General features: G+C 54.3%; 7 protein-coding genes across 7 annotated transcripts; 3 read left to right on the forward strand and 4 right to left on the reverse strand.

The window, feature by feature from the left end:
• On the forward strand, positions 1 to 1,518 carry UV8b_04141 (uncharacterized protein; the record flags this gene model as incomplete). The annotated part of the gene is made up of 3 exons (XM_043141639.1): positions 1 to 254; positions 336 to 602; positions 663 to 1,518. 3 exons carry the CDS (start codon positions 1 to 3, stop codon positions 1,516 to 1,518), a joined length of 1,377 nt encoding a protein of 458 aa, XP_042997573.1.
• A 1,547-nt stretch (positions 1,519 to 3,065) lies between these two features.
• On the reverse strand, positions 3,066 to 7,078 carry UV8b_04142 (uncharacterized protein; the record flags this gene model as incomplete). Its single annotated transcript, XM_043141640.1, has 10 exons — positions 3,066 to 3,757; positions 3,841 to 4,364; positions 4,439 to 4,688; positions 4,759 to 5,329; positions 5,470 to 5,535; positions 6,063 to 6,102; positions 6,162 to 6,209; positions 6,326 to 6,373; positions 6,834 to 6,882; positions 6,973 to 7,078. 10 exons carry the CDS (start codon positions 7,076 to 7,078, stop codon positions 3,066 to 3,068), a joined length of 2,394 nt encoding a protein of 797 aa, XP_042997574.1.
• A 617-nt stretch (positions 7,079 to 7,695) lies between these two features.
• Positions 7,696 to 10,603, forward strand: UV8b_04143 (uncharacterized protein; the record flags this gene model as incomplete). The annotated part of the gene is made up of 12 exons (XM_043141641.1): positions 7,696 to 7,778; positions 7,852 to 7,911; positions 8,110 to 8,269; positions 8,339 to 8,428; positions 8,498 to 8,594; positions 8,658 to 8,751; positions 8,810 to 8,846; positions 8,938 to 9,258; positions 9,323 to 9,432; positions 9,533 to 10,013; positions 10,120 to 10,244; positions 10,315 to 10,603. 12 exons carry the CDS (start codon positions 7,696 to 7,698, stop codon positions 10,601 to 10,603), a joined length of 1,947 nt encoding a protein of 648 aa, XP_042997575.1.
• Positions 10,604 to 10,994: 391 nt separating this feature from the next.
• UV8b_04144 (uncharacterized protein) lies at positions 10,995 to 12,191 on the reverse strand (the record flags this gene model as incomplete). Its single annotated transcript, XM_043141642.1, has 3 exons — positions 10,995 to 11,918; positions 12,048 to 12,061; positions 12,167 to 12,191. 3 exons carry the CDS (start codon positions 12,189 to 12,191, stop codon positions 10,995 to 10,997), a joined length of 963 nt encoding a protein of 320 aa, XP_042997576.1.
• An 890-nt stretch (positions 12,192 to 13,081) lies between these two features.
• On the reverse strand, positions 13,082 to 14,898 carry UV8b_04145 (uncharacterized protein; the record flags this gene model as incomplete). Its single annotated transcript, XM_043141643.1, has 3 exons — positions 13,082 to 13,252; positions 13,314 to 14,768; positions 14,854 to 14,898. 3 exons carry the CDS (start codon positions 14,896 to 14,898, stop codon positions 13,082 to 13,084), a joined length of 1,671 nt encoding a protein of 556 aa, XP_042997577.1.
• An 898-nt stretch (positions 14,899 to 15,796) lies between these two features.
• UV8b_04146 (uncharacterized protein) lies at positions 15,797 to 17,605 on the forward strand (the record flags this gene model as incomplete). The annotated part of the gene is made up of 3 exons (XM_043141644.1): positions 15,797 to 16,191; positions 16,299 to 16,430; positions 16,510 to 17,605. The coding sequence occupies 3 exons, from the start codon at positions 15,797 to 15,799 to the stop codon at positions 17,603 to 17,605; spliced, it is 1,623 nt and encodes a 540-aa protein (XP_042997578.1).
• A 1,986-nt stretch (positions 17,606 to 19,591) lies between these two features.
• UV8b_04147 (uncharacterized protein) lies at positions 19,592 to 21,454 on the reverse strand (the record flags this gene model as incomplete). The annotated part of the gene is made up of 1 exon (XM_043141645.1): positions 19,592 to 21,454. The coding sequence occupies one exon, from the start codon at positions 21,452 to 21,454 to the stop codon at positions 19,592 to 19,594; it is 1,863 nt and encodes a 620-aa protein (XP_042997579.1).
• Between the last annotated feature and the right edge of the window lie 315 nt (positions 21,455 to 21,769).

Genomic DNA, 21,769 nt, shown 5'->3' on the forward strand with positions numbered 1-21,769 from the left:
ATGGGCATCACAGATGGCCAGCTTGCTGCTATCAGCGCCGTTGAAAGGGCCTGCTCAGTCTTGTCGCTTCTAGGCTGTCTTTTCACAATCATCACCTTTTGCTCCTCACGATCTTTCCACAAGCCAATCAACCGCTTGGTATTTTACGCTTCTTTCGGCAACATGATGACCAATGTCGGTACGCTGATGTCGCGGTCCTATCTGAGAAACATGGACTCCTTTGCTTGCCAGTTTCAAGCCACCTTGATTCAACTGTAGGTCCAGCGCACCACCCCATTCCAGGTCACGCAAACCGTGGCGACCTTGACTGATGCTGCTCCTTCTCATCCGAACAGGTTCATGCCAGCAGATGCTTTCTGGACCCTGGCCATGGCCATCAACGTCTATCTCACCTTTTATTACAAGTTCGATGCCGAGCGTCTCAGAAGAATGGAACTCACCTACCTCATAGCCTGCTATGGGATCCCCACCATTCCCGCTCTGGCCTTTATCTTTATTAGAAACAGCGACGGACAGCGCGTGTACGGGAACGCGACCTTGTGGTGCTGGATTGATACCGACTGGGACATTCTCCGTATCACCATGTTTTACGCTCCCGTGTGGTTAGTCGCAATAGCCACCAAAGTGCCCAGAGGCTCGGGACATGCTGACGGGAGAAATAGGATCGTCATTTTCGTCACCATGTTCATCTACACTAAAGCTGGCCGCATGATCTATGAGAAACGCAAACAGTTGCGAAATTTTCACTCGTCTGACCGCGACCAGATGTCGGCGAGTGACACTCTGGCTACCATCAAGACTACAGAAGTGACAGTCACAACCGAGGTAGTGGGTAGCAGAGCAATCCCCCTTCATCCCGTGACCCCGGGAGACTCGGCTGCCGGTGAGAGCTCGAGGGAGATGAACGGTGTGTACTCTGTGCACATCACGGCCGACTCAAACCACGTCAGCGATTTCGGCAACGCGGCGAGGCCTCCGACTGCAGACGCGGCGGCGGCGGCTGCGGCTGCGGCTGCGGCTGCGGCTGCGGCTGCGGCTCAAAAAGCGTCCACGCCAAACCCGCCCCGGCGCCCTGCCAACACTAATCGCCGACGCAACCATGAGCTGAACAATGCCGCCTGGTCCTACACCAAGTGCTCTATCCTGTTCTTCACCGCGATTCTCATCACGTGGATTCCCTCGAGCGCCAACCGAGTGTACTCGTTGATCCATGACAAGGAAGCTTCTCTACCCCTGGAGTACATGAGCGCCTTTGTGCTCCCGCTGCAAGGGTTTTGGAACGCCGTCATCTACGCAACCACGTCATGGTCGGCCTGCGTGGAGTTTTTCCAGAGCATCAAGTCGATGAAGCGACCTGGCGGCATACGTGGTGGCAACTCTAGCAGGGCGCGCAGCCTCGAGCGACGGGGCACCCCTTTCAAGTCGGCCGCAGGCAGTTCGCGAACTTTGGAGTCGTCGAGCACAACAGAGTTGACCAAGGATGAGGCTGTTGCAGCGGATCCAGGCCGTCACTGCTAGTGCTATTTGGTCCCGTCCTCTTGGAGTGCCCATTACGAAATCGTCCATGTCTCTCTTACCAATGTCTATATTATATCCAGGTCATTTAATCTACGGGCATGCATTTTTGGCTTTTCATCCTATGATGATGATGATGATGATGATGATGATGATGATGATGACGATGAGATTAGTAACGCTACTTAAATTAGAGTAGTAATACCATTGGTACCATTACTCTCTGCTTGCAAGGGAGCACCATCCAGGGGAGTGCACCATCCAGCCCACCATGGATGGCCAGACTTGACTTCCGAACCAGGCCAGAGAGGCGGCCCAAATTCCTTCAAGGCTTGATTCCAGTTCAAGGACAGCGAGTTGCGGCGGCACTGCAGTACCAGCGCCAGTCAGCACCCGATCTTGTCCGTGCGCTGATCGGGATCGGGGGCCGGCTAGCTACGATCGTAGTTGAGATTATTCGTTGGCCCAAATGTTGGTTCGCCGTCAACGCGGCAAACTCTCGGCCTAGGTCCTTCCAGGGCAGCCAGCCAAAGGAGCACAAAGTACGTAGAATCCGGCAGGACCTGGGAATCGACGACACAAGAGAGTCGAGAGTCGAGACGTGCCACTTCGTGCGCCGAACCCGGATGGCTGAGCGGCAAGGCCTCGCAAAGCTGCTAGCAACTCTTGTAATGGCTGGCTGGCGGCGGGTTGGCTGGCTGTGACCCTATTGCTCGTGGGCGTTCCCCCCCCCCCGTTGGTGCATCCGATAATTTCCCCTCCCCGTCCCCTGACGCATTTTACTCCTCAAGTCCTCTGAAGTTGTTGCGCTCTCCTTCTCTGCCGTCTGGCGACTCTAGCCCGCCGTCAGTGCGCCTGAAAATCCAACTTCACTCCAACTTAAGAGTGCAACCTGGTCTCGGGATGAACAACAAGTCGATAGACAAGCAAGCGGCACGAGCACCGGGTCCAGAGTAGGATCAACAGACACGGACCGACTGCACTGGTGGATGGAAAGGGCTGGGAATCCCGCCTTCGCTGTCTCTGGCGCTTCTTTTCTCGTCCTCTCTTTCTTTGGCTCTTTCCTTCTTCTTTTTCTCCCGCGGGAAAGGGAGAAGCACTTGACATGGAGTAATGACGCCTCCTCGTTGTAACTCATGCCCGTGGCCACCATGGGAATGCCCGTCTGTCGAGCAAAAAAGAACCCCTTCTGAACAGACGTGTCTATCTTTTACTGGTGCGAGGGGCCACGTCTTCGTGCTTTCTTCTTCTTCTTCACGTAACGCTCTTTTCGTCTCGGCAGGCGTGTATAATTTCCGCGCGTCGTATTAACTTGTGCCAAACCTTTGGTTGGCTTTTTCCCTCGGGACGCGAGCCATGGCTTCTAACTGGCTAGCACCGCCCCTTGACAGCTCATGTATGGAATTATCAGAAAGATGCATCAAACCTATTACTCACCTGGTGAGAGACCTGCAGGGGGGGGGGTCCTTTTGCCCACTCGTCGTGCCATCGCATGGGCCAAGGCCCAAGGCCATTGCAACCAGGGGCAGGAATGAGGGGAAAATCCCTTGTCAATCCGGCTTTATGGCTCGTATGAAATAATATTCCCAAAACGTTCCCCGCTCGAGGCACTCCTGCATGCAGGCTGCGTCGTCCCACCACCAAGTGTCAGACGTGACAAATCCACCCCAAACCTCCCTCCAGAGCATGCACCCGACAGTGCTTCTCAGCTCTGCTCGAATCTCTTCATCTCTCCTAACCTCCTTATCCGCAGACGTCTCTTTTTCTCCGTGCCGGCCAATGTTTTGAGGATTTGCATAGAATCTGGCTTTGACCAAGGTGCTTCCCGGCCCCCTTAAAGAAGCCGCTCCGAGAAGATGAGGAAGTAGAATGCTCGGGTAGAGGCAGCGCGAGTTCCGTTCCAGATTGAGGAGAAGGTTCTCCAACAGCCATGTCCTCAACCTCTCACCCAGAGCTCCGACATTGGGTGTTGGGTCAATCAGTATCAGATTGAGCACGCCTCTTGCTTTTAGGCTTCTGCTGATTTTGGAAACAACCGCCTCAATTTGACCCACGTCGCAGAGAGAGGGTAGAGACATGGAATACGCGGCATCAAAGAGACTTGTAGACTCGTTAAGCTGCGAAGCTATGGTAGGGTTATGCCTTTCAGTCGCACTTAATTCCGTTGGAAAGGACAGTGGGCCATTCGGGAGATGGTAAACGGCCTTCTCTGGCCATAAGGCGGCCAGGTAATCCGCTGAAACTATTTTCACGCATCGAGAAAAAAGTCGATTAGCAAAAGACCCCCGCCAGGAAGGAAGAAAGGTGAATTTCAAAGATTGATACATTTTGGTTGAAACACTGCCATGACTTTCTCTCGTGGCTGTTGCAAATGTCCGGAATCCTGTCCTTCTGTCTGGCGCCCGCACAAGTTGAAGGGCGCCTTTTGATCCAAATGATGCAGCACGGAGAGCATCCACCACTTCTTCTTTTCCTCAAGTTCGTCTTGAATATCGAGGCCCACGGCGCACTTTTGACATTTTTGGAGTTCTGACAAAGCCAGAAGAGGCCCGGCCCTTGCCATATTTCTTGCTTCCACCTCAAGAGTTGGGAACGATGGTACAATCCGCGAGCATGGCATGATGGTACTGTTGTTGACATCTAGACGAGAAACTGATTCTGGCTTTTGAACGGTCCCCAGAGCCGCCTTGTTTTGTTTCCAGTCTGTCGGCTTACGCCAGGAGGATACGTCGTTCATCGGAATCGGTCTGACACTCGAGTACGGTGAAGGTCGCAAAGGCGACCTCGCTGGCGGAACCAACACGCCCAAGTCATTGCTGCTTTTCAGAGGTGAAAGTCTCGGTTTCAATCTGCAGTTTGAGCGTCAAAGAGTGTTCATGTACAAACGGATGCTTCGTCTCAAAAGGAGCGATATTCGTGATACCTAGATGGTGACTGGGCCTGTTGACTATTCTCAGAAGCAAACGATTGTGTTATGGGGGCTTGCTGGTTGAGAGGCCGCTCAGGAGTGTTATTGACATTTTCTACTGCGGACTGTGGTATAGAGTAGAGGCAATCCTGCTCGGTATCTGCTGCTTGTTCTTGGTGACTACCGTGGTTATTTGAAACAGTGTCATGAGCGATTATTGGTGCAGAAGAAGCAGCAGCAGCAGGTCTTGCCTGATCGCAGAGAACTAGATGATATCAAGTTAATCTCAACAAGCCACTACTGAAGGGAGCAAGTGTTTGCACGGATAGCGTTACCTTTGTTCTTTAGGATAGAAGTACGTTTCGTAATGGAGCCGGATGATGCAACCTCGTTGGCAGCCGTCTCCAAGGAAGCCCTAGAAATGTCTGGGTTCGAGCGGCTCATTCTTCTCTCATTCAAAACTTCAGTCCCGCCTATGTCCATTTCGAGATGAGACAGGGCGGGCACAGTCTTGATCTTATGAGATGTGGAAAGCTCTGCTGGTGCTGGGCCATCTCTTTCAAGAGAGCCTATTGAGGAAGGCGATTGTCTCGAGGGTTTTGGTCGAAACCGCGAAAAGGCAGATCTTGCGGAACCTTTGGAACTAGCCGTTGATATTGAGTTCCGGGCAAGAGTTCTGTCCTGGCCGCCTTCATCTTTATCATGGTCTCTTTTTGCACGGTGCTGACCAACTAGCTCTCGATTTGGATCCGTCCATGCCACATCCCACATGGCAAACACGAGGGGGAGGTGAATGGGAGGACAAAGGGAAAGCAGAAGAGGGGGAGCAGGATGGTGAACAGGCTTGAGCTCGCTTTGTCGCAAACACCGGCAATCATTCACAAGGGGATTGTTAGTGAGGCCCTGCTTCGGGAAGATTCGAAAGAAAATTCGTCACCACAAAGAGAAGGGGGGACTAGAGCATTCGTGTGTCACGTCACAATGCTGTCCGGCTCGCAGTCGTGGGCGTGACTGAGAAAGGCATTGCAAAGACCACGATCACATACATAAAGAAGGGAGACCAAGGGGAGACGCTGAATGAGAGGGATGAAAGGGGCGCTAATCAAGGCGCTCTACGTGCATGGCGTGGGTATACTAAAATGGACAGGTTATGTGGGTGAGTGAGAGTGAGAGTGAGAGTGAGAGTGAGTGTGAGTGTGAGAGTGTGAGAGTGTGAGAGTGTGAGAGTGTGAGAGTGAGAGTGAGAGTGAGAGCGAGCGTGAGAGTGAGAGCGAGCGTGATGGTGAGGCACAGTGAACCGGGTGATTCACACATGAGCTCGCCAATACGGTCCGAGCTTGGCTGGATACTGGAGCGTGGTTTTCATTCTTGCCGGCGTGCTTGTGCAATCATGCAATCAGCGACAGTGCCGGTCGATGAAGAGGAAAAAAAGGAGAAGGGTCGAGGCAGAGACTCGAGAGTTGGAGTGAGGAGGGGTGAGAGATGGAGAGGCGATACGAATCTCCAATGCACGGTGCCGCTGCGGGGAAACAGTATACTCATGCATGTTTAAGCTGCTGGGTTGACCGACGAGGAAAGGACGACCAAGAGGACCAGCTTAACAGCTCTCAGCACTGGCACCGTCAACTTGCCAACTGACAAACAACCAACCACTGACGTACTGGGCGTAATCGAACGGCCTAAATGATGCGCAGAGTGAGTCAGTGACTCTCAGTGACTGGTCCGACGCAGTCAATACCTTAGGAGGCACCTGCCTAGGAAGCAGTCGACACATTGCCGGTACTTGCTTAGGTAGCGTGTTGCCAGCATGTCAGTAGTCCATCATTTGCCAAAAGTTATAGCTGTCGAAAGCACCTAGGTGCCAAGTACCTAGGTAGAGAAAGATGGCACGGTTCTCCGTACATATTGTACTGTGGTCGCTCACGTTGCTGCAGGTACCTTAACAGGTACCTAGGTAGGTAGAGGGTAGCGACTGCGAGCGATGCATGAAGCCATCAACTCGTCAAGTGCAAATCGAAGCCCAGCTTCACACGTACTCGACTTTACCTGGAACCGACTATCACACAGGAGACAGAGACAAACCGTTCTATTGGCATAATAGGAACGGCCCGAGGGCGTTCGGCGCATACTCACGAATGGCAACGTCGAGTCTTGTACGACGGACACATCGAGCAATGAGCAACATCAATCTGGGATAGAGATTCAACCCACCTTTGATTCTGGCAACTTCTTGTATGCGCAGTGAGCCTCCGTTCTCGTTTATGGGCCTTGTTTGGATGGGTACCTCAATTTGTGCCGTCTTTGATTGGTTTGTGAACAATGACACGTGTGGTCTCTCTGCTAAACGGCGCGTCGCATGAGGCTTTGGTGATACTGTAGCACAAGCAGGCAGAGTCTTGGGTCGAATTACCCCTTGGGAGATAGAAGAAAAGAAGCAAGGAGAATGAAAAGGAAAAGAGCTAAAGAAGAGTAAGCAAGGGGGTAAAGGGGTAAAAGGAAGAGAAAGGGATCCAAGCACAAAGCTTGAAAAGAGGGCTGGGTTTACATACGGGCTAATGTGAAGGTGTCGTTCCCAGATTCCTGCGTCACCGTTTCCCACGGGAGCCCAAGACTCTGGCTAGCTTCTGGATGGTGTCTACTATAGTCTTCGAACATGGCAACAAGCGAGACGAATCAAGACTGTTTACTCCATATCGGTCGCTGAAATTGGTGGTGTGCTGGCTCTGCTCTCGCTGCCCCAGATTCAGGTTGCGCGGTCCGTTCTATCCAAACCTAGATTAGAAAGCCAAAAACGACCCATACTTGCCATTTCATTTCGAACGGCAATCAGCCCGTATTACACCGGTATTGCCACGGCATCGATGGCCATGGCTGGGAAACAACAGGTTCGCCGTGTACGCAGCAGCCGTCAACCGACCACGGCATTGACCCATCCTCTGCATCAGACGAGGGCACAATGTACGGCGCAACCACCTCCTTGATCCTTCTACTGCATCTGATTACCGCATTCGGCCCCGAGTATCGTTGCAAAACCTCGCGAGCTAATGTTATAGGCTGGCTCGCCCGTCCTGTGTCCTGTGTCCTGTGCAACTGTGGACGAGCTGCATCGTCAAAGCCTCATGTGAAAGCTGCAACGTGCCACAACGATCGACAAGGGCACACAACAGCTACAGTCCCAATAGCACCGCCACTACTTCCAGCCCGTGTTATTATCCGTGTACGTTGTGTATCTCTGGTCCGTTTGGTGCATCTAAAGCAAGACATATTGACGCATGGCCTGTCAGCGGCACTCCTTCGATCTGTTCCTGCGTGCCTCACACGAGTCACACCACTCACATTGCTCTTGGCTCAAGCTGTAAGCTGACAGGACCCCAGATGCCATATTGCTGGCAGAAATGAGAAAAGCTTCCGCTGGCCGAGTTTCATAGCCCGCTAGTCCTCGCCTTCCCGTGCCGAACCGAGCATCGTGACTCGACTTGCAGCTGTTTGTTAGTTTGCCACATCACCTCTTGACAGCTGCCGGGCAGTGCCAGGCGCTCGTACTCTTTCATCAAGTCCATGACCCCTCCTCCTCCTCTCTTTCCCTTTTGCCAGTACTTTCTCCGTCTCTCTTGCTCCCGGAAGGAACAAGGAATGATCTCCATGTCGGGAAAACCTTTCATCCTCTGATTCTCATCAGTAGACAGACCGTTTGACTGCAACCGCACCCTGTTGAACATGACTCTCCCGCCTAAACACACAAGCCTCCCTATTCTTAAGGAGCTGCACAGACTCTTCCATGCGTTGGATCGAGCCGTGGCAAAGTCCAAGTTTGGAAGATTTTTCAGACTTTCCAGCAGCGACCACGTTTGTCATCATCAACTCTAACTGCAACTGAGTCAAGTCTCCTTTGGTATTCTAACTGCTGCTGCTTAGCCCGATAGAATTGAAAATGCAACATTTTGTCGAGAAGTGCGAGCTGGGCTGACCACGTTTGCTGCCATGGCTTACATTATTTCTGTCAATGTTCGTCTCCTCGCCCCTTTTGAGGCTTGTGAGAGCCAAGCCCGTTTCTTGTTAACCATTATCATACAGGCGTCCTTACTTTCTCAAACGGGCGGTCCTTGCATATGCGATTCACCTGTCAAAGATGCATGCGATAGCATTCCAGAGTTCAAGTCATGCAAGGAAGGTCTGCTGAAACCACAACACGTCTGGCTGGAAGAGCACGGTCGCTGACAAGTATTCGCTGAAGCTGTTCGTCGAGATTTGATCACAGCCACTGCCGCAGTCTCAGGCATGGCTTCTTTCGTATTCGGTTTGACAACTAATCTCCCTATAGCTCTTGCGTACGTATATGTTTTGGGGAGATCCGTGTTCTTTGCTGCAGCTAACAAGGACATTCAGGCCGGGCATGGGTCTCAACGCTTATTTTGCATTTCAGGTGTGAAACGCACAATCAGCTCTTTGTTTTCCTACATCCATCAGCAATCATGCTTGATAGACTAACTGCCAACATGTCTGGCTTGAGATAGGTTGTGGGTGTCAACGGTAATGGGAAGATTACCTATCAGACTGCCCTCACGGCAGTTTTCGTGGAGGGTATCATTTTCATTGTTCTGGCTCTGACCGGCATGAGACAGTGGCTTGTCAAGCTCATTCCGTCCACCTTGAAAACTGCTACAGGGGTCGGCATCGGTCTTCTCTTGACAGAAATCGGCCTATCCTATTCGGCAGGCATCGGAGCCATAACCGGGGGCGGCAACGCAACTCCTCTTGCTCTGGGAGGATGTCCCGCGGAACTCATCAGCCCGGCCACAGGACTGTGCGAATCTGGTCAAATGACTAACCCAAAGGTGAGATCAAACTTGGACCCCCCAGCTTCGACTAGCATGGCACAACTCGTTTACGTCTCATTAGATGTGGCTTGCCATCTTTTGCGGCGGCATCATGACCGCTTTTCTCATGGCTTATCGTGTCAAATATTCTCTCGTGATCGGAATCGCCTTGGTGTCAGTTATTTCATGGCCGTGAGTTTTTTCCCCTCTCCCTTGGTCGCATAACCAGGATGGACCTGGGGGCGTCTGTCCGTCACTGAGTTCGGCTATTGATGCCAACTTTCGGCTCAAGGCGCGGAACAACCGTCACGTACTTTCCAAACACGGAAGAAGGCGATTCCCGCTTTGATTTCTTCAAGCAGATTGTCGCCTGGAATCCCATACACAGCACGGTCAATCAAATCGACTGGACGTTCCGCAACAGCGGGTCACAATTTCTCCTCGCCCTGTTCACATTCCTCTACGTAGACATCATTGATGCTACTGCAACCATGTACTCCATGGCCCGGTTTTGCGGAGTGGTGAATCCCAACGACGGCGACTTTCCCCGATCCACGGTGGCTTATTGCACCGATGCCTTCTTCATATCCGTCGGCGCCTTGTTTGGGTCTTCCCCGGTGACGGCGTTCATCGAAAGCGGCGCAGGTATAGCGGAAGGCGGCAGAACGGGACTAACAGCAATAGTCACCGGAATGTGTTTCCTGGTGTCCATCTTCTTTGCCCCGATATTCGCGTCCCTCCCACCGTGGGCAACGGGCTGCACACTCATCATGGTAAGCCATATTTGGCTGGCTGGAGAGAACGGGGCTTGTTGGGATCCATGGTGTGTTGTTTCGAGATACTTGCTAACATGGAGGGGGGGGGGGGTCGTCGGACTAGGTGGGCTGCATGATGACTCGTCAAATCACACAAGTCAACTGGTACTATATCGGCGACGTTCTGCCGTCCTTTGTGGTCATGGCGTTCATTCCGTTTAGTTATAGCGTCGCATACGGCCTAATTGCGTGAGTGGAAGATTGCCGTCAATCATGCGACCGAAATCGTGCATCTAATTTGGCGACTACCATTCTTTAGGGGTATACTTGTCTACACCGTACTGAATGGGCTGATTGGTCTTGTTCTGTTTGTAAGTGGCGGCCGCATTGAACCGCGTGAATACGATTTGAAGGAATACTGGACTTGGAAGGGAAAGGGCCGCCTCCCGTGGTTTGTCAGGGCGGTCCAGTCCCGCAAGCGAGAGGCAGGTGAAGTCGATGGCGCCATCGTACACCACCACGACGGCGGCGACGGCAATTGTGATGATTCGACGATCCTGGCACGCGTCAAGACGGCTTCGAATGACTATTCAACCACATCTGGGTAAGGAGACGAGACCAGCACACACACACACACACACACACACACTGCCTCAACCCGGAGGCGGGTGGCGACGCAAACCAGGAGAATTTGGGCACGTTTGGCCTGGGGCTTGACGGGGGTGGTTTCGGCTTGATTTGACTGCTGTAACAAGTACAGAGCGCGGCAAGGGATACGCCACCGCTGATGTGAAATGTGAAATGTACATTTAGAGCCGTCGGAGTTGTGTTTAAAAACATCTGCATTTTCGAACTACCAACATTGATCCTACCTTGCCTGCTCTGCCACTTGTTGAGGGTATCTTATCACAACCGTAATCATCTTGTTTTATTTCTTCCCTTGCTTTCCCCGCCACTTTTTTTTTCCCTTCCCCAACGCGTAGCGCTCTTGCAGCGGCATCATGACCCCATTTTCGTGTCCACGTCTCCCTCATCCTTTGCTTGAAACGGCGCCTCGGCTCTTTCCCGCCGCTCCAGACTCTGGTCAATCCACCTGTCGACTGCGGCATCCCCACCCTGGCTGAGCTTGGCAGCGACCACGCCCTTGAGAACCTCTCCGGCGAAGCCGACAAAGTTGTGCCTCCGAAGGGCATTCTCAAAGTGCCACTCTTGGCGCTTCCTCTCCTCCCTGGCCAGCAGGTCATGGTCGCCAAAGTCGCGCGCGCGAACCCGCAGGTCGCGGCACATGGCGAGCAGGTTGAAGCGGATCTCGGTCGCCTCGTACCGGGCTATGCGGCGGCGCAGGACCTCGACGACCCTGGCGGGGAACGAGTCCCGGTCGCACGGCCCGTGGGCGATGGGCGCCGGCTGCAGGCCGTCCAGCTCGTACAGGGCGCCTCGGACGGGCGTGTAGGCGATGAAGTGGAAGGCATCCTCCGCCTCGCCGGTCCTGCGCGTCTCGTCGGCAAAGGGGCTGCTCCTGGCGAAGCTGTTGTGCACCCCCCTGATCAGGTCCGAGTTGCTCAAGGCCTCGCCGCGGAACTCGGGGGGCAGGGCCATGGTGAAGTCGCGGAACTCGCGCAGCTGGGGCCCGACGTCGACCTGGTCGGCCTGGTTGAGCAGGACGCTGAGCAGGGCTTGCGTGGCGCACGCGTTCTGGATCGTCTGCGCGGCGAAGAACATGTCCTGCGAGGCGGCGTGGTCGAAGGAGCCGTCGAGGGGCCCGTCCGGCGTCGCGTACGGCCTGTCGGTCGGGTACTTGAAGAGGAAGATGAGGCCGTGCAGCGGCTGCAGGGCCGCAAGCTCGCACGCCTCGAGGGTGAGCAGCTCCTCGAACTGCACGCCCTTTACGCCGAGGCTCTCGACGAGCGATGTGAAGACGCCCTACAGATTTTAGCTCCAGCGGTTGGTTTTTTCCTTTTTCTTCCCCCCCAAACCCCCCCCTTCCTTTTGCTGCTGGCAAAGGAGGGTTTTCTTGGGTTGGATGGAACAGAGGAGGGGTTTATTTCTTACCGCGTCAGACTCGACTTGGGTTTTTCGGGGGCAGAAGAAGGTTCTGGTTAGCAAGAGCCTGTTGCTGCTGGTGGCAAAGAGGCAAAGAGGATGGTGGAAAACACCAGACGTTTGCTTACTAGTATTCCACCCGCCGCCACTCATTGTCGGAAGCACACAAGAGCCGATGCTTGATTCTGCGGGGACAGTTTCACGAGCGTCAACCCAAACGCCAGATAAAACGGCACGCGGCTCAAGTGTGTCATCAGCAGCTTCGTGAAGCTACCTGATGAGTTGTTGTACTTTGGCAGCTGGCGGGTTTCATGTGGCTTTTGGCGGAGGAAGGAGGCCATTGGTCGCCACAGGTAATTGATAAGATAAGACAAACAGGCCCCATTCTGAACGTTTCATCTTTTCCTTCACCGTGGCAGAGGCAACTGGCACAACCCAGTCGGCCTCATTTGCGCTCTCCTCCCTCGTCCTTTCCCCCCCCATATCTGCAACACGTTCTTTCGGGGGACCTTGTGTCATTCTTTTTCCAGAGTATCCCTACCAGAGACCTAGACATGCTCCTACACTCGTTGTCACAACTTGCAGCAGACAGGTAGCCAAGTATGCAAAAGCGTTGATAACGGATTCATCGTATATCATATCCATCATCGCAAGCCGTCTTCTTCCCCCTTCTAGCTCTTCTCTCTTCTACAATTCAACAAGATCGCCTGTAATGGGTCCTTCTTCTATAGCGCCTGCAGACTCTTCCTGCCTTGGGTTCTCATGCACAACTGCATGCCGTGCTTGCGTGTCTATGCCACCCTCACTGCTATTTTGATCCACATGGGTTTCTCCGCCCTGGTTGGCATCCGATACTGACGTTGCATCTGGCGGTTCCGCAGTAGCCGCTGCTGTTTCCGCCGCCGTTCCCGTTGCCGCTTCAGTTTGCGCTTCCGCCTCTCGCCTCCTTGCTTCCTCGGCTCGCGCCTCAGCCTCCAAGTTGGCTATGTGTCTTTCTGCCACTCCTGGGGCTATGCTAGCGAGGAATAAGAGGCTAGCTCGCTCTAATCGCCGTACTTGAGCACCAAGCCAGGTCTGCTGTCGCCCTTGGCGGTCAGCGACCAGCCTTGCGGCCATTTGGGCCGGGTCCGCGTCTCCCGCTTGGATAAGTGGCTGCTCTTGTTCTGGAGCACCACGACCAGCTGCGACGCGTCGTTGTCTTTGAGCGTGTTGCTCTGGCGTCGGAAGAAGGTTTTGCAGGTGATGACCAATCGGACGCCAAGCATTTTCAGCCACACCGTTCAAAATGCCGGTGCTGAGTAGAAACACAAGCCCAGCCAGGCAAATGACGGTAAACCATCTCGACCAGCTTGAATTCGGAGAGGTGAAGAGCCAGACAAACACAGCCAAGCGAATGACTAACCACATGTGAGGCCATGCTCGTAATAGCAAGGGTGGAATGCCTGCAGCAGGAGGATTGGCTGGATGCAAGCGAGGCTGTCGCTGTCGCTGTCGCTGCTGCGGCTGCGGCTGCGGCTGCGGCTGCGGCTGCTGCTGCTGCTGAATGGGGGCATCTATGGGAGTTTGGCCATTGGCTACTCCTCCGTGATTGGCCTGCGCCGGTTGGTATTGTTGACGTGGCTGCTGTTGTTGTTCATGGCCATCAAACCGTGGAGGTTGATGGCCGATGTTGGGTGGGGCGTGAGGCGAAGTGGCAGCAGCAAAAGACAGATTCGGAAAGCTGGGCACCGTCCTCAGATGTGGCATGCTGCTCTGAGGCCGTAATCTAGGTGTGTAAAAGGCCTCGGAAGTCGCATTGTTCAACAACAAGGCCCGAGGCCCCTCGGGAGAAGACAGGATGTAGACTTCTAGGCCTTGCCTGGGAGAATTCGCAAAGTTGGACAGAGGCAAAGGCAGGCTGCTGGCTGCGTGTGCAGTTCTGGCACCGACATCTGGAGTGGCGCGTCCACTACCGGCCGTCGGTACACCACCGGAACCGAAAACTGGCGTGGTAACGCCAGGCTGGTTCAGAGGTCGACCATGTACTGGCGGCGGACCAGGGGCGCTCCTCTGCGCTGCAGTTGCACTTGCCATTGCGGCTGCTGCAGCTTGGTTGACGTCTGCACTCCGAAGTATGTTCTGGACGTCGATGGGGGAAAGTCCATTCTGCTGACCTGGAGCCGAGGGTCTGATGACGGTTTCCACGTGAAAGCTATGTCCGTTGGGACCGAAAGCCTCACGATAAATGGTATGGGTCGGTGCAGGACTCGATCGGCCACCGCTGGAATCGGCAGGGTTTCCTCCGGGGTGGTGATGGCCGCCCGTCGGATCGCCGATACCTCGCATGCCCATCTGGGCCCGTCCGCGCTGATTCTGGTGCACGATAGCCCGAGTCATTGCTTCCCGCTGAATCTGGCTGATCCAGTTCGCCATGTTCTGATGCTGTTGGTGGAAGGACATGGTGGCGTCTGGCTGGGCAGCCGCCGGGTTTGGGGCAGGAGAGGGCAGGCGACTACCGGAGCCGGCGGCGATCGCGGGTTGAGATTGCGTCCGTCCATTGGGACCAGATGTGGGCTGCGGACCAAAAGACATCTGGACAGCTTGTTGTACCACCACTGGAGTAGGAGCGTGACTGGCAACTACTGCAGGACTTGATCCTCTGCCCGAGTTGGGCGCAGGGCTGGAGGAGGCATGGCCTTCAGTGGGATCTCTTATGACAAGGTGGATGGTCTGTCGATCAGGGCTTCGAAGCTGCAAAGCGGCCACAATGGATTGATTAGCCATTATAACCGACCGCTGGTCCACATCCGCGTACCACGAGGTTATGCTCACTCACAGCGTCAGGACCAAAGATGTCCAAAAGGTTGTCCGTCTCGCACATTAACGCTCGGCCACGATGAATGAGGCGCTGATTACAGTCGGCCGGTCTGAGGGGAAGGGTCTGGCGGATCCTCTCCTTCAATTGCTTGATTGTTGTCGTGGCTGGGACATCTGGAAATAGCAGTGGGCGATTCACGCCAACCGAGGGCGAGATGATTTGAAGATTGACCGTCACATCTTGGCCGCTTCTCCCAGCCTGGTCGGTGGGGAGTGGGTTGTTGGACGTCCCCGACGCCATACTAGCTTCTCGTTGGTGACATTCAACGTTGGAAGAGCAGAGAAGGGCGACGATATAAAAGAAGAAAAAGGCAAAAGAAAAAGGAGGGGGAAAAAAAAAATAGGTTAAAAAAGGGAAGAAAAGAAAAGAAATGCAAAGGTCAATGCACCGCGTTTGTCGCTAGCCAAGCCAGGTGAAGCTGCAGCACTGAGCGATGGCGGCGTGGTGAGTCCCGCATCAACTTGCATGCTGCAATAAGACGGACAAGTGTTGGGAGGAGCAGAAGGGGATAAGGGGTTTCGGCAGCCTTGGTTGGATGAGATGAGAAGCTCGAGGAGAGAGGATATGTGGCTTCAACAAACCACAAATCCGTTTGACGTGCATTTGCAGGGGGGCGGTTGCCAAGTTAGCATCGGCCAGTACGGAGTAAAGAGGTACCTACATGTACCCCACGTACCTGACCTAACCTATCCTGGTGATGAAGGCCCCGGGCTGGGGGACCCGCTTTAACCGTTTCTCGGATCTCCAGAACCACCACAAGTTCAACTTCCCAAACCATGACGGACGGCAGGCAACACGGGGATAGACAGGCCAGCACTCTCCTCGCCGCTGCCGCACTGCAATCCTTGCCTCTCACCCCCAGCATTGCTCCCATCGGTACTTTGCGCGAGCCTGGGTTATCATGTCGGCGCTGGGTGTTGTTGGGACGAGCCGACTCCTGCGTCGCCACGCCTTGACCGCCGTGCGTTCGCGATGCTCAAGCTGCGCAGCCGAGCATGTGGCGAACCTTGTGGCAAACTCAAGCCGCCCTCTCCCCGGCCCCGGCTCGCTTTTTTCGCGGCGGTTCGCGTCCAAGTCTGGCAAACGGCCCAGGTTCTCCCAGCGCCTGGGGGAGGCGCTTCGCAACAGTAAAATAACATGGTACCACATTCCCGTCGGTGTCGGGATCGGCTTCCTGGGTCTGGTGCAGTTTTACAAGGTGACTGCGAGAGAGGAACGACGGCGAAGAGAGGAGGCGGACGGAGTGGCCGAGAGACCCTCAAAGAGACGTCCAAAAGTCCGACCCGAGGGGCCATGGTAAGCAGAGCTGCCTGTCTTTTTTTTTTTCTTTTCTTTTGCCATTCCATGTTGGCATCGCTGCAGAAACATTTCTACATGCTAATGAAACACTCGACCTTCTCTAGGCAGGTGCAAATCATGTCGACTTTGCCGCTCAAAGCTATTTCGCGACTTTGGGGCCGGTTTAATGAGCTGACGATACCGTACTATTTGCGAATCCCTGGCTTCAAGCTGTACTCGTTCATATTCGGCGTCAAGTACGTTGTCATTGAGTGGCAATCTTCGAACAGACAGGAAAAAAAAGAAGAAAAAAAAGGACTAACCAGACGTTGTCAGTCTCGACGAAGTTGCCGAACCCGACCTACGCACATATCCCAACCTGGCCGCTTTCTTCTACCGAAGGTTGAAGCCCGGTGCCAGACCCCTCGAACCTGATAGCCACGCTCTTCTCTGTCCATCTGACGGCAAAGTCCTTCAGTATGGGAAGATTGCAGGTGGTGACATTGAGCAAGTCAAGGGCATGACATACAGCGTTGATGCTCTTTTGGGGAAGAGTCCCTCTGGTGGTGGCCTATCCACAGGTCGCAGGGCTGCTGCGTCCGGTCAACCTGGCGTTGCCGAGGTCCATGGGGATGAGGCGATCGTGAAGCAAGAGGAGGAATTTGCCAAGATGAACGGCATATCCTACACACTCCCAGACTTGCTTTTGGGCCGTCCGGACGGACAGCAACCCCACGTAGTGCCGGATGCGTCGGTGCCGGAGGTCTCTCAGGGTGCCATATCCGAGGTACGGGCCGACCTGGCGCTCGGAGAGAAGCCTTGGTACGATGCCAGACCTTCAGGTGACGCCCTTTCGCTGTATTACGCCGTCATTTACCTGGCCCCGGGCGACTACCACAGGTTCCACTCGCCAACCAACTGGGTGGTGGAGCGACGTCGGCACTTCGCTGGCGAACTATACAGCGTCTCGCCCTATCTCCAGCGCACGCTACCCGGCCTCTTCACGTTGAACGAGCGGGTCGTGCTCCTGGGACGATGGCGCTACGGCTTCTTCAGCTACGTGCCCGTTGGGGCCACCAACGTGGGTTCCATCAAGGTCAGCTTTGACCGCGAGCTGCGCACGAACAGTCTCTTGACCGACACGGCTGCTGACCGCGCCGCCGAGGAAGCTGCTCGACGTGGCGAGCCATATCTTGGCTTCGCGGAAGCGTCGTACGAAGGCGCCAGCTCCCTGCTCCGAGGGCACGCCCTTCGAAGAGGAGAGGAGATGGGCGGGTTTCAGCTGGGCAGCACCATTGTTCTGGTGTTTGAGGCGCCTTGCGACAAGCATGAACCGGGCAAACCTTCTACCGGATGGCAGTGGGCGGTAGAGAAAGGGCAGAAGGTCAAGATGGGGCAGGCGCTAGGACGCGTTGTAGAAGCCGAGACATAGTCGCCGAGTTTTTGTTGTACGACAGCAGACGTTTTAAGAGCAGTCATGGATGATTTGGAGTCGTGTTGATCAGGGGGGGATTCCGCTGTTTTTATACTCAACAAGTATCCTCAAAGTGTCTAACCTTGGATTAGGAGATGCGTACATTTTGGCAGATTCTACACTCGGCTTCAACGACGAATTTTTTCGGACGTTAAAGGGAGAAGTGCACCTGTGTTTCTTCAAGTCCATTCTCACCTCTTACCTCTAACCAAGGGAGATTGGTCAAGAGACATGTAAAGTATAAAGCAAACGGCTCTATATGCTGCTCTGAAACTTGTCATCATGAGCATCTGCGAAGATTTCATAACCGTGCAACGTAACGCCATCTATCCTTCCAAAAAAGCTCGTCGTTCGTATTTGCCCAACTATGCGTCGTCAGGATGCGACGCCGTAGACCTTGACCCTGTCGTCGAGAGGTTTGAACGTCTTGTCGCCGGCTACGGCAGCGCGGCCGCCAAACACGAGCTGGGGGTTGAAAGACGAGGGGGTGTGCAGGGTTGTCTCGTTGACGAGCTCCAGGATTCGGGATTCTGGAACAGCGAGGGTCTTGTTCAAGGCGTAGATGGTCCGACGAGACCTGGCCATCTGGAGCAGAAGATGGGCTGAAGGCTTGGTGGTGGTGGTTTCGTGGACATTGTGGATGCGTTGATGCGCAAGACGTGGGAATTGGGGGCTCTTTTTCTTTATTGTGATGCACGGCATCTGGCCGGGAGCGCGGTCTGGTGTGCTTGTTTGCGTAGTCAGGGGCTGGTTTCAACAAACGTGTTCGGCAACCATGTGTCAAGCCTTCAAGATGGCACTCGGTGCAAGAGGAAGGCTGAGCTCTGTTTGGGGTCGGCTGGTGGGAGAAGGAAGGAACATTGAATGCAGCACCAACTTGTACGGAGTACTTGCCATGCTCAAAGCAGGTTGATATGTACCCCAACGTAAGGAGGCGCCTGGGAGGCATGCAGGTAGGTCAGGGCAACTGGCAACTGGCAACTGGCAACTGGCACCTGTCAAGGTTGTTTGCAACTTCCTGCTATCCGTATGGGTGTCTGTGTCTGTGTCTGCTACAGACACCTGGTTGCACAACATTGAAGATTCAGGACTTTTCTTCAGCCCTGCCAAGTAGGAACGGGCGAAGGAACTCGATTCGACTCGACTCGATTCGACTCGATTTGATGTGCAAAGGATGAAGAACGGTGCCGAATCCACGACAAGAAAAGGCGAGAGGGTGGCGAGGAGGCACTTCACCGACTCTCTCTTTGCAGGCCCGAACCCGTTTGGCGCTGCTCGTGGACAGATTTGGCAGCCTGCTTGCTGCCTGATAGCTATCAGTAGCAAGGGGGAGCCATCTTTGTCGGTAATGTTGCGTGATCCCTCCATTCTCTCCTGTCAAGCATCTCCGGGAACCAAGTCGTCCACCTCAACCCTCCCAAGGTAGACAGCAGTACGGGTGGTTGGAGTGTAGCAAGCAGCTCGCTCCAACGCTCCAACGCCTGGTCGGCTGCAACGCGGTTGCCAGCAATGGACTTGGCCGTCGTTGGCATTCACCATGGCACCAAGAACCGTTTGTTTTGTGATTGGTTTCAGTGTACTGTCTATATCTTCCCGCCTCCGTTTTTAGAAAATTAACTCCGAACCCATAGCCTCGCGTCCCACATCGGGCTGCTGACACTTCAAGGCCATGACAGTTGCACAATGCCCGCCTCACCGAGATGAATTGGCTCTGAAGTAGGCTCCCTGCGCACATTAAAATACACACAAAATGATCTATCTCCTGTCTCTCCTTTCTCAATCAAAAGGGACAGGGGTACAGCTTCCTATTCTTGTCCGTAAGGAGGAGACAGAACGCCGATGCAGCATTTATGAGGCGTGATAATGTTGCCCATGCTGACAATGCTGACAATGCTGACGAGGCAAAGATGGCGGACAACAAAGGGTGTCAGCTTGCCCCACCGCTCACCATGTCTCAGCAATATATTGTCCGGCGTCCTTCTTTAGTTGCCAGAAATTCTTGGCCTCGTCTCGCTCCAAATTTCCCTTGATCATGGCGACATCAACAAGAGCATCCGTAACGCCTTCACCCATGCCCTTGGAGCTGCCGCAAACAAAAATGCGGCCGTCTACCGTGTTGGCAATGTACCACACGAGATCGGCCTGGTTTCGCACCTCCTCTTGAACATAGCGGCCTTCGCCTCGACGGCTCTCCACAACGCGCTTGACTTCGTCTTCATGAACCCCCCACTCGCCGCTATATATCTCGTCAACCAGCGAGTCGCGAATACCCTGCAGAACCCAGACCTTGTTGGCACAGTTGGCTTGCTTCAGCCGACGCTGAACAAAGCCACGGAAAGGAGCGATGCCGACGCCGGCGCCAATGAGCAGCATGGGGCCGTCCGAGTTGAATTGCGCGGCCAGCGGATTGGCCATGAGACCCTTGAACATGGGAATGTAGAATTCTGCCGACTTTTCGCCCGCCTCCTGCGCTGCAATGTAGCGACGAGCCTGCCTTTCAAAGAAACCGGAACCCACCCCGGTGCGGCAGCCCTTCCTCCAGTCGTTCGTCTCGTGGACCGTCACGGCGATTTCGATGAGGCGATGCTGTTTCTGATCTCGAATTTGAAAGGACTCGTGAGGGTCGTTGGAGAGGGAGTAGAAACGAGGCATAAGGGGTTGAAGACAGGAGAGCAGCTCGTCCATGGGCGGGTGGGAGCTAGGAAACGCGCTGAGCAGCTGCGAGACTGTAATGTGAGGCCCAGTTCGCAAGTCGCAAAAGGTGCCTTGGCCCTCGGACGAGCACAGAAACATGAGAATCTTCTTCTCGCTCTCGGCTTCGGCGTGTTCGGCGAGAACTCTGAGAAGGGGTTTGGTTGGCGGGTACGACTGGAGATCGGTGCACCACGTGAGAAGATCGCGTCGCGTGGTTGCGAGCTCTCTAGGTTTTTCATCGCCCCAGACAGTAGGATACCTTCCTTTGGAGGTGACTAGCAGGACAGGTTTGTCGCGAAGAAACCGAGGCACCATCAGTGCATCGAGAACATCCTCAACGGCCAAATCACAGTTGGGAGCCATGACGCCGATGGCGCCACCAACCTTGAACTCCGTCCCGTCCTCGTCAGGGTAGTCGGTAATGTCAAGGTCGAAATGGTACGTCCGCTTCTCCGCTCCCTCCTTGGTCAACTCTCTGGCAGTATGAATCTTGGCAGGGTGAACATGGTAGGGAGGATGCGGTTGGACGAATCTCGGCGGCTGGATCGAAGTATCAACAAGGGCCAGCTTTCCATCCCAGTAGGCATTGTCCGACGGCGAATCACTTCCTGCGACGGATTCATGATCGGAATCCACAAAAATGCCCGAGTCCTTTGACGAAGCGGAATTGGCAGCCTTTGGAATGGATTTGAAAGCCACCGTCTTTTCTGGAACTGGCGCCACCTTGCTCAGCTTTGTCGGAATGTCGCGTATTTTCAGCCCGAGCGATCGAAAAGCGTCATTATCGGGCAGGGAGACTTTTTCGTACGTTACGCCAGGAGGGCGGGAGCCCAGCAAGCAACAGCCACCGCCGCAACAACGACCGACAAACTCGGCAGTTGTTTCGCCAGTGATGCGCTGGATGTCACGGCCATTTTTCGCAATGAGCCTTGTTGAGGCGCGACGTTGACGGGTCGAACTCGGACTCTGAGGACTCTGAACCGTCGCCTCCTCTTGGTCGTCCGACTCCTCCGAGTAAATCAGAGATGGTGCTATTGATGGTGTTTCGGGCTCTGATGGAATGCAGTCAGAGCTGGAAGCAACAAAGTTCTTGGTCTGAGACGAGTTGCTCATCTTGACGGAAAAGAGGAAAAGAAAGAGGCGCAAGGCAATGTCGACCGGATCGATGGAGGCGAAATGTTCCAACACTCCGCTCCGTTAACTGCTGAAGTGGGCGAGCGTGACGAGACAAATGGAATTTAGTACGGCAGTCTATCGCGTATGCCCATGACGGTCGAGAAGGGTGGACAAAAAAAAAAAAAAAAAGAGTGCAAAGGTGCAGTCGAGGTCCCTAAAGTCACAGTGTCACGCGGTAGTCCAGCATGAGGAAGGATTCTGCGAGGATTCTGCAGACTATGCCAAACTATAGGAGGTTGATTTTAAGTCGGG

The sequence above is a fragment of the Ustilaginoidea virens genome, chromosome 3 (genome assembly GCF_000687475.1).
Source record: "Ustilaginoidea virens chromosome 3, complete sequence".
Classification (NCBI taxonomy): Eukaryota; Fungi; Ascomycota; class Sordariomycetes; order Hypocreales; family Clavicipitaceae; genus Ustilaginoidea; species Ustilaginoidea virens.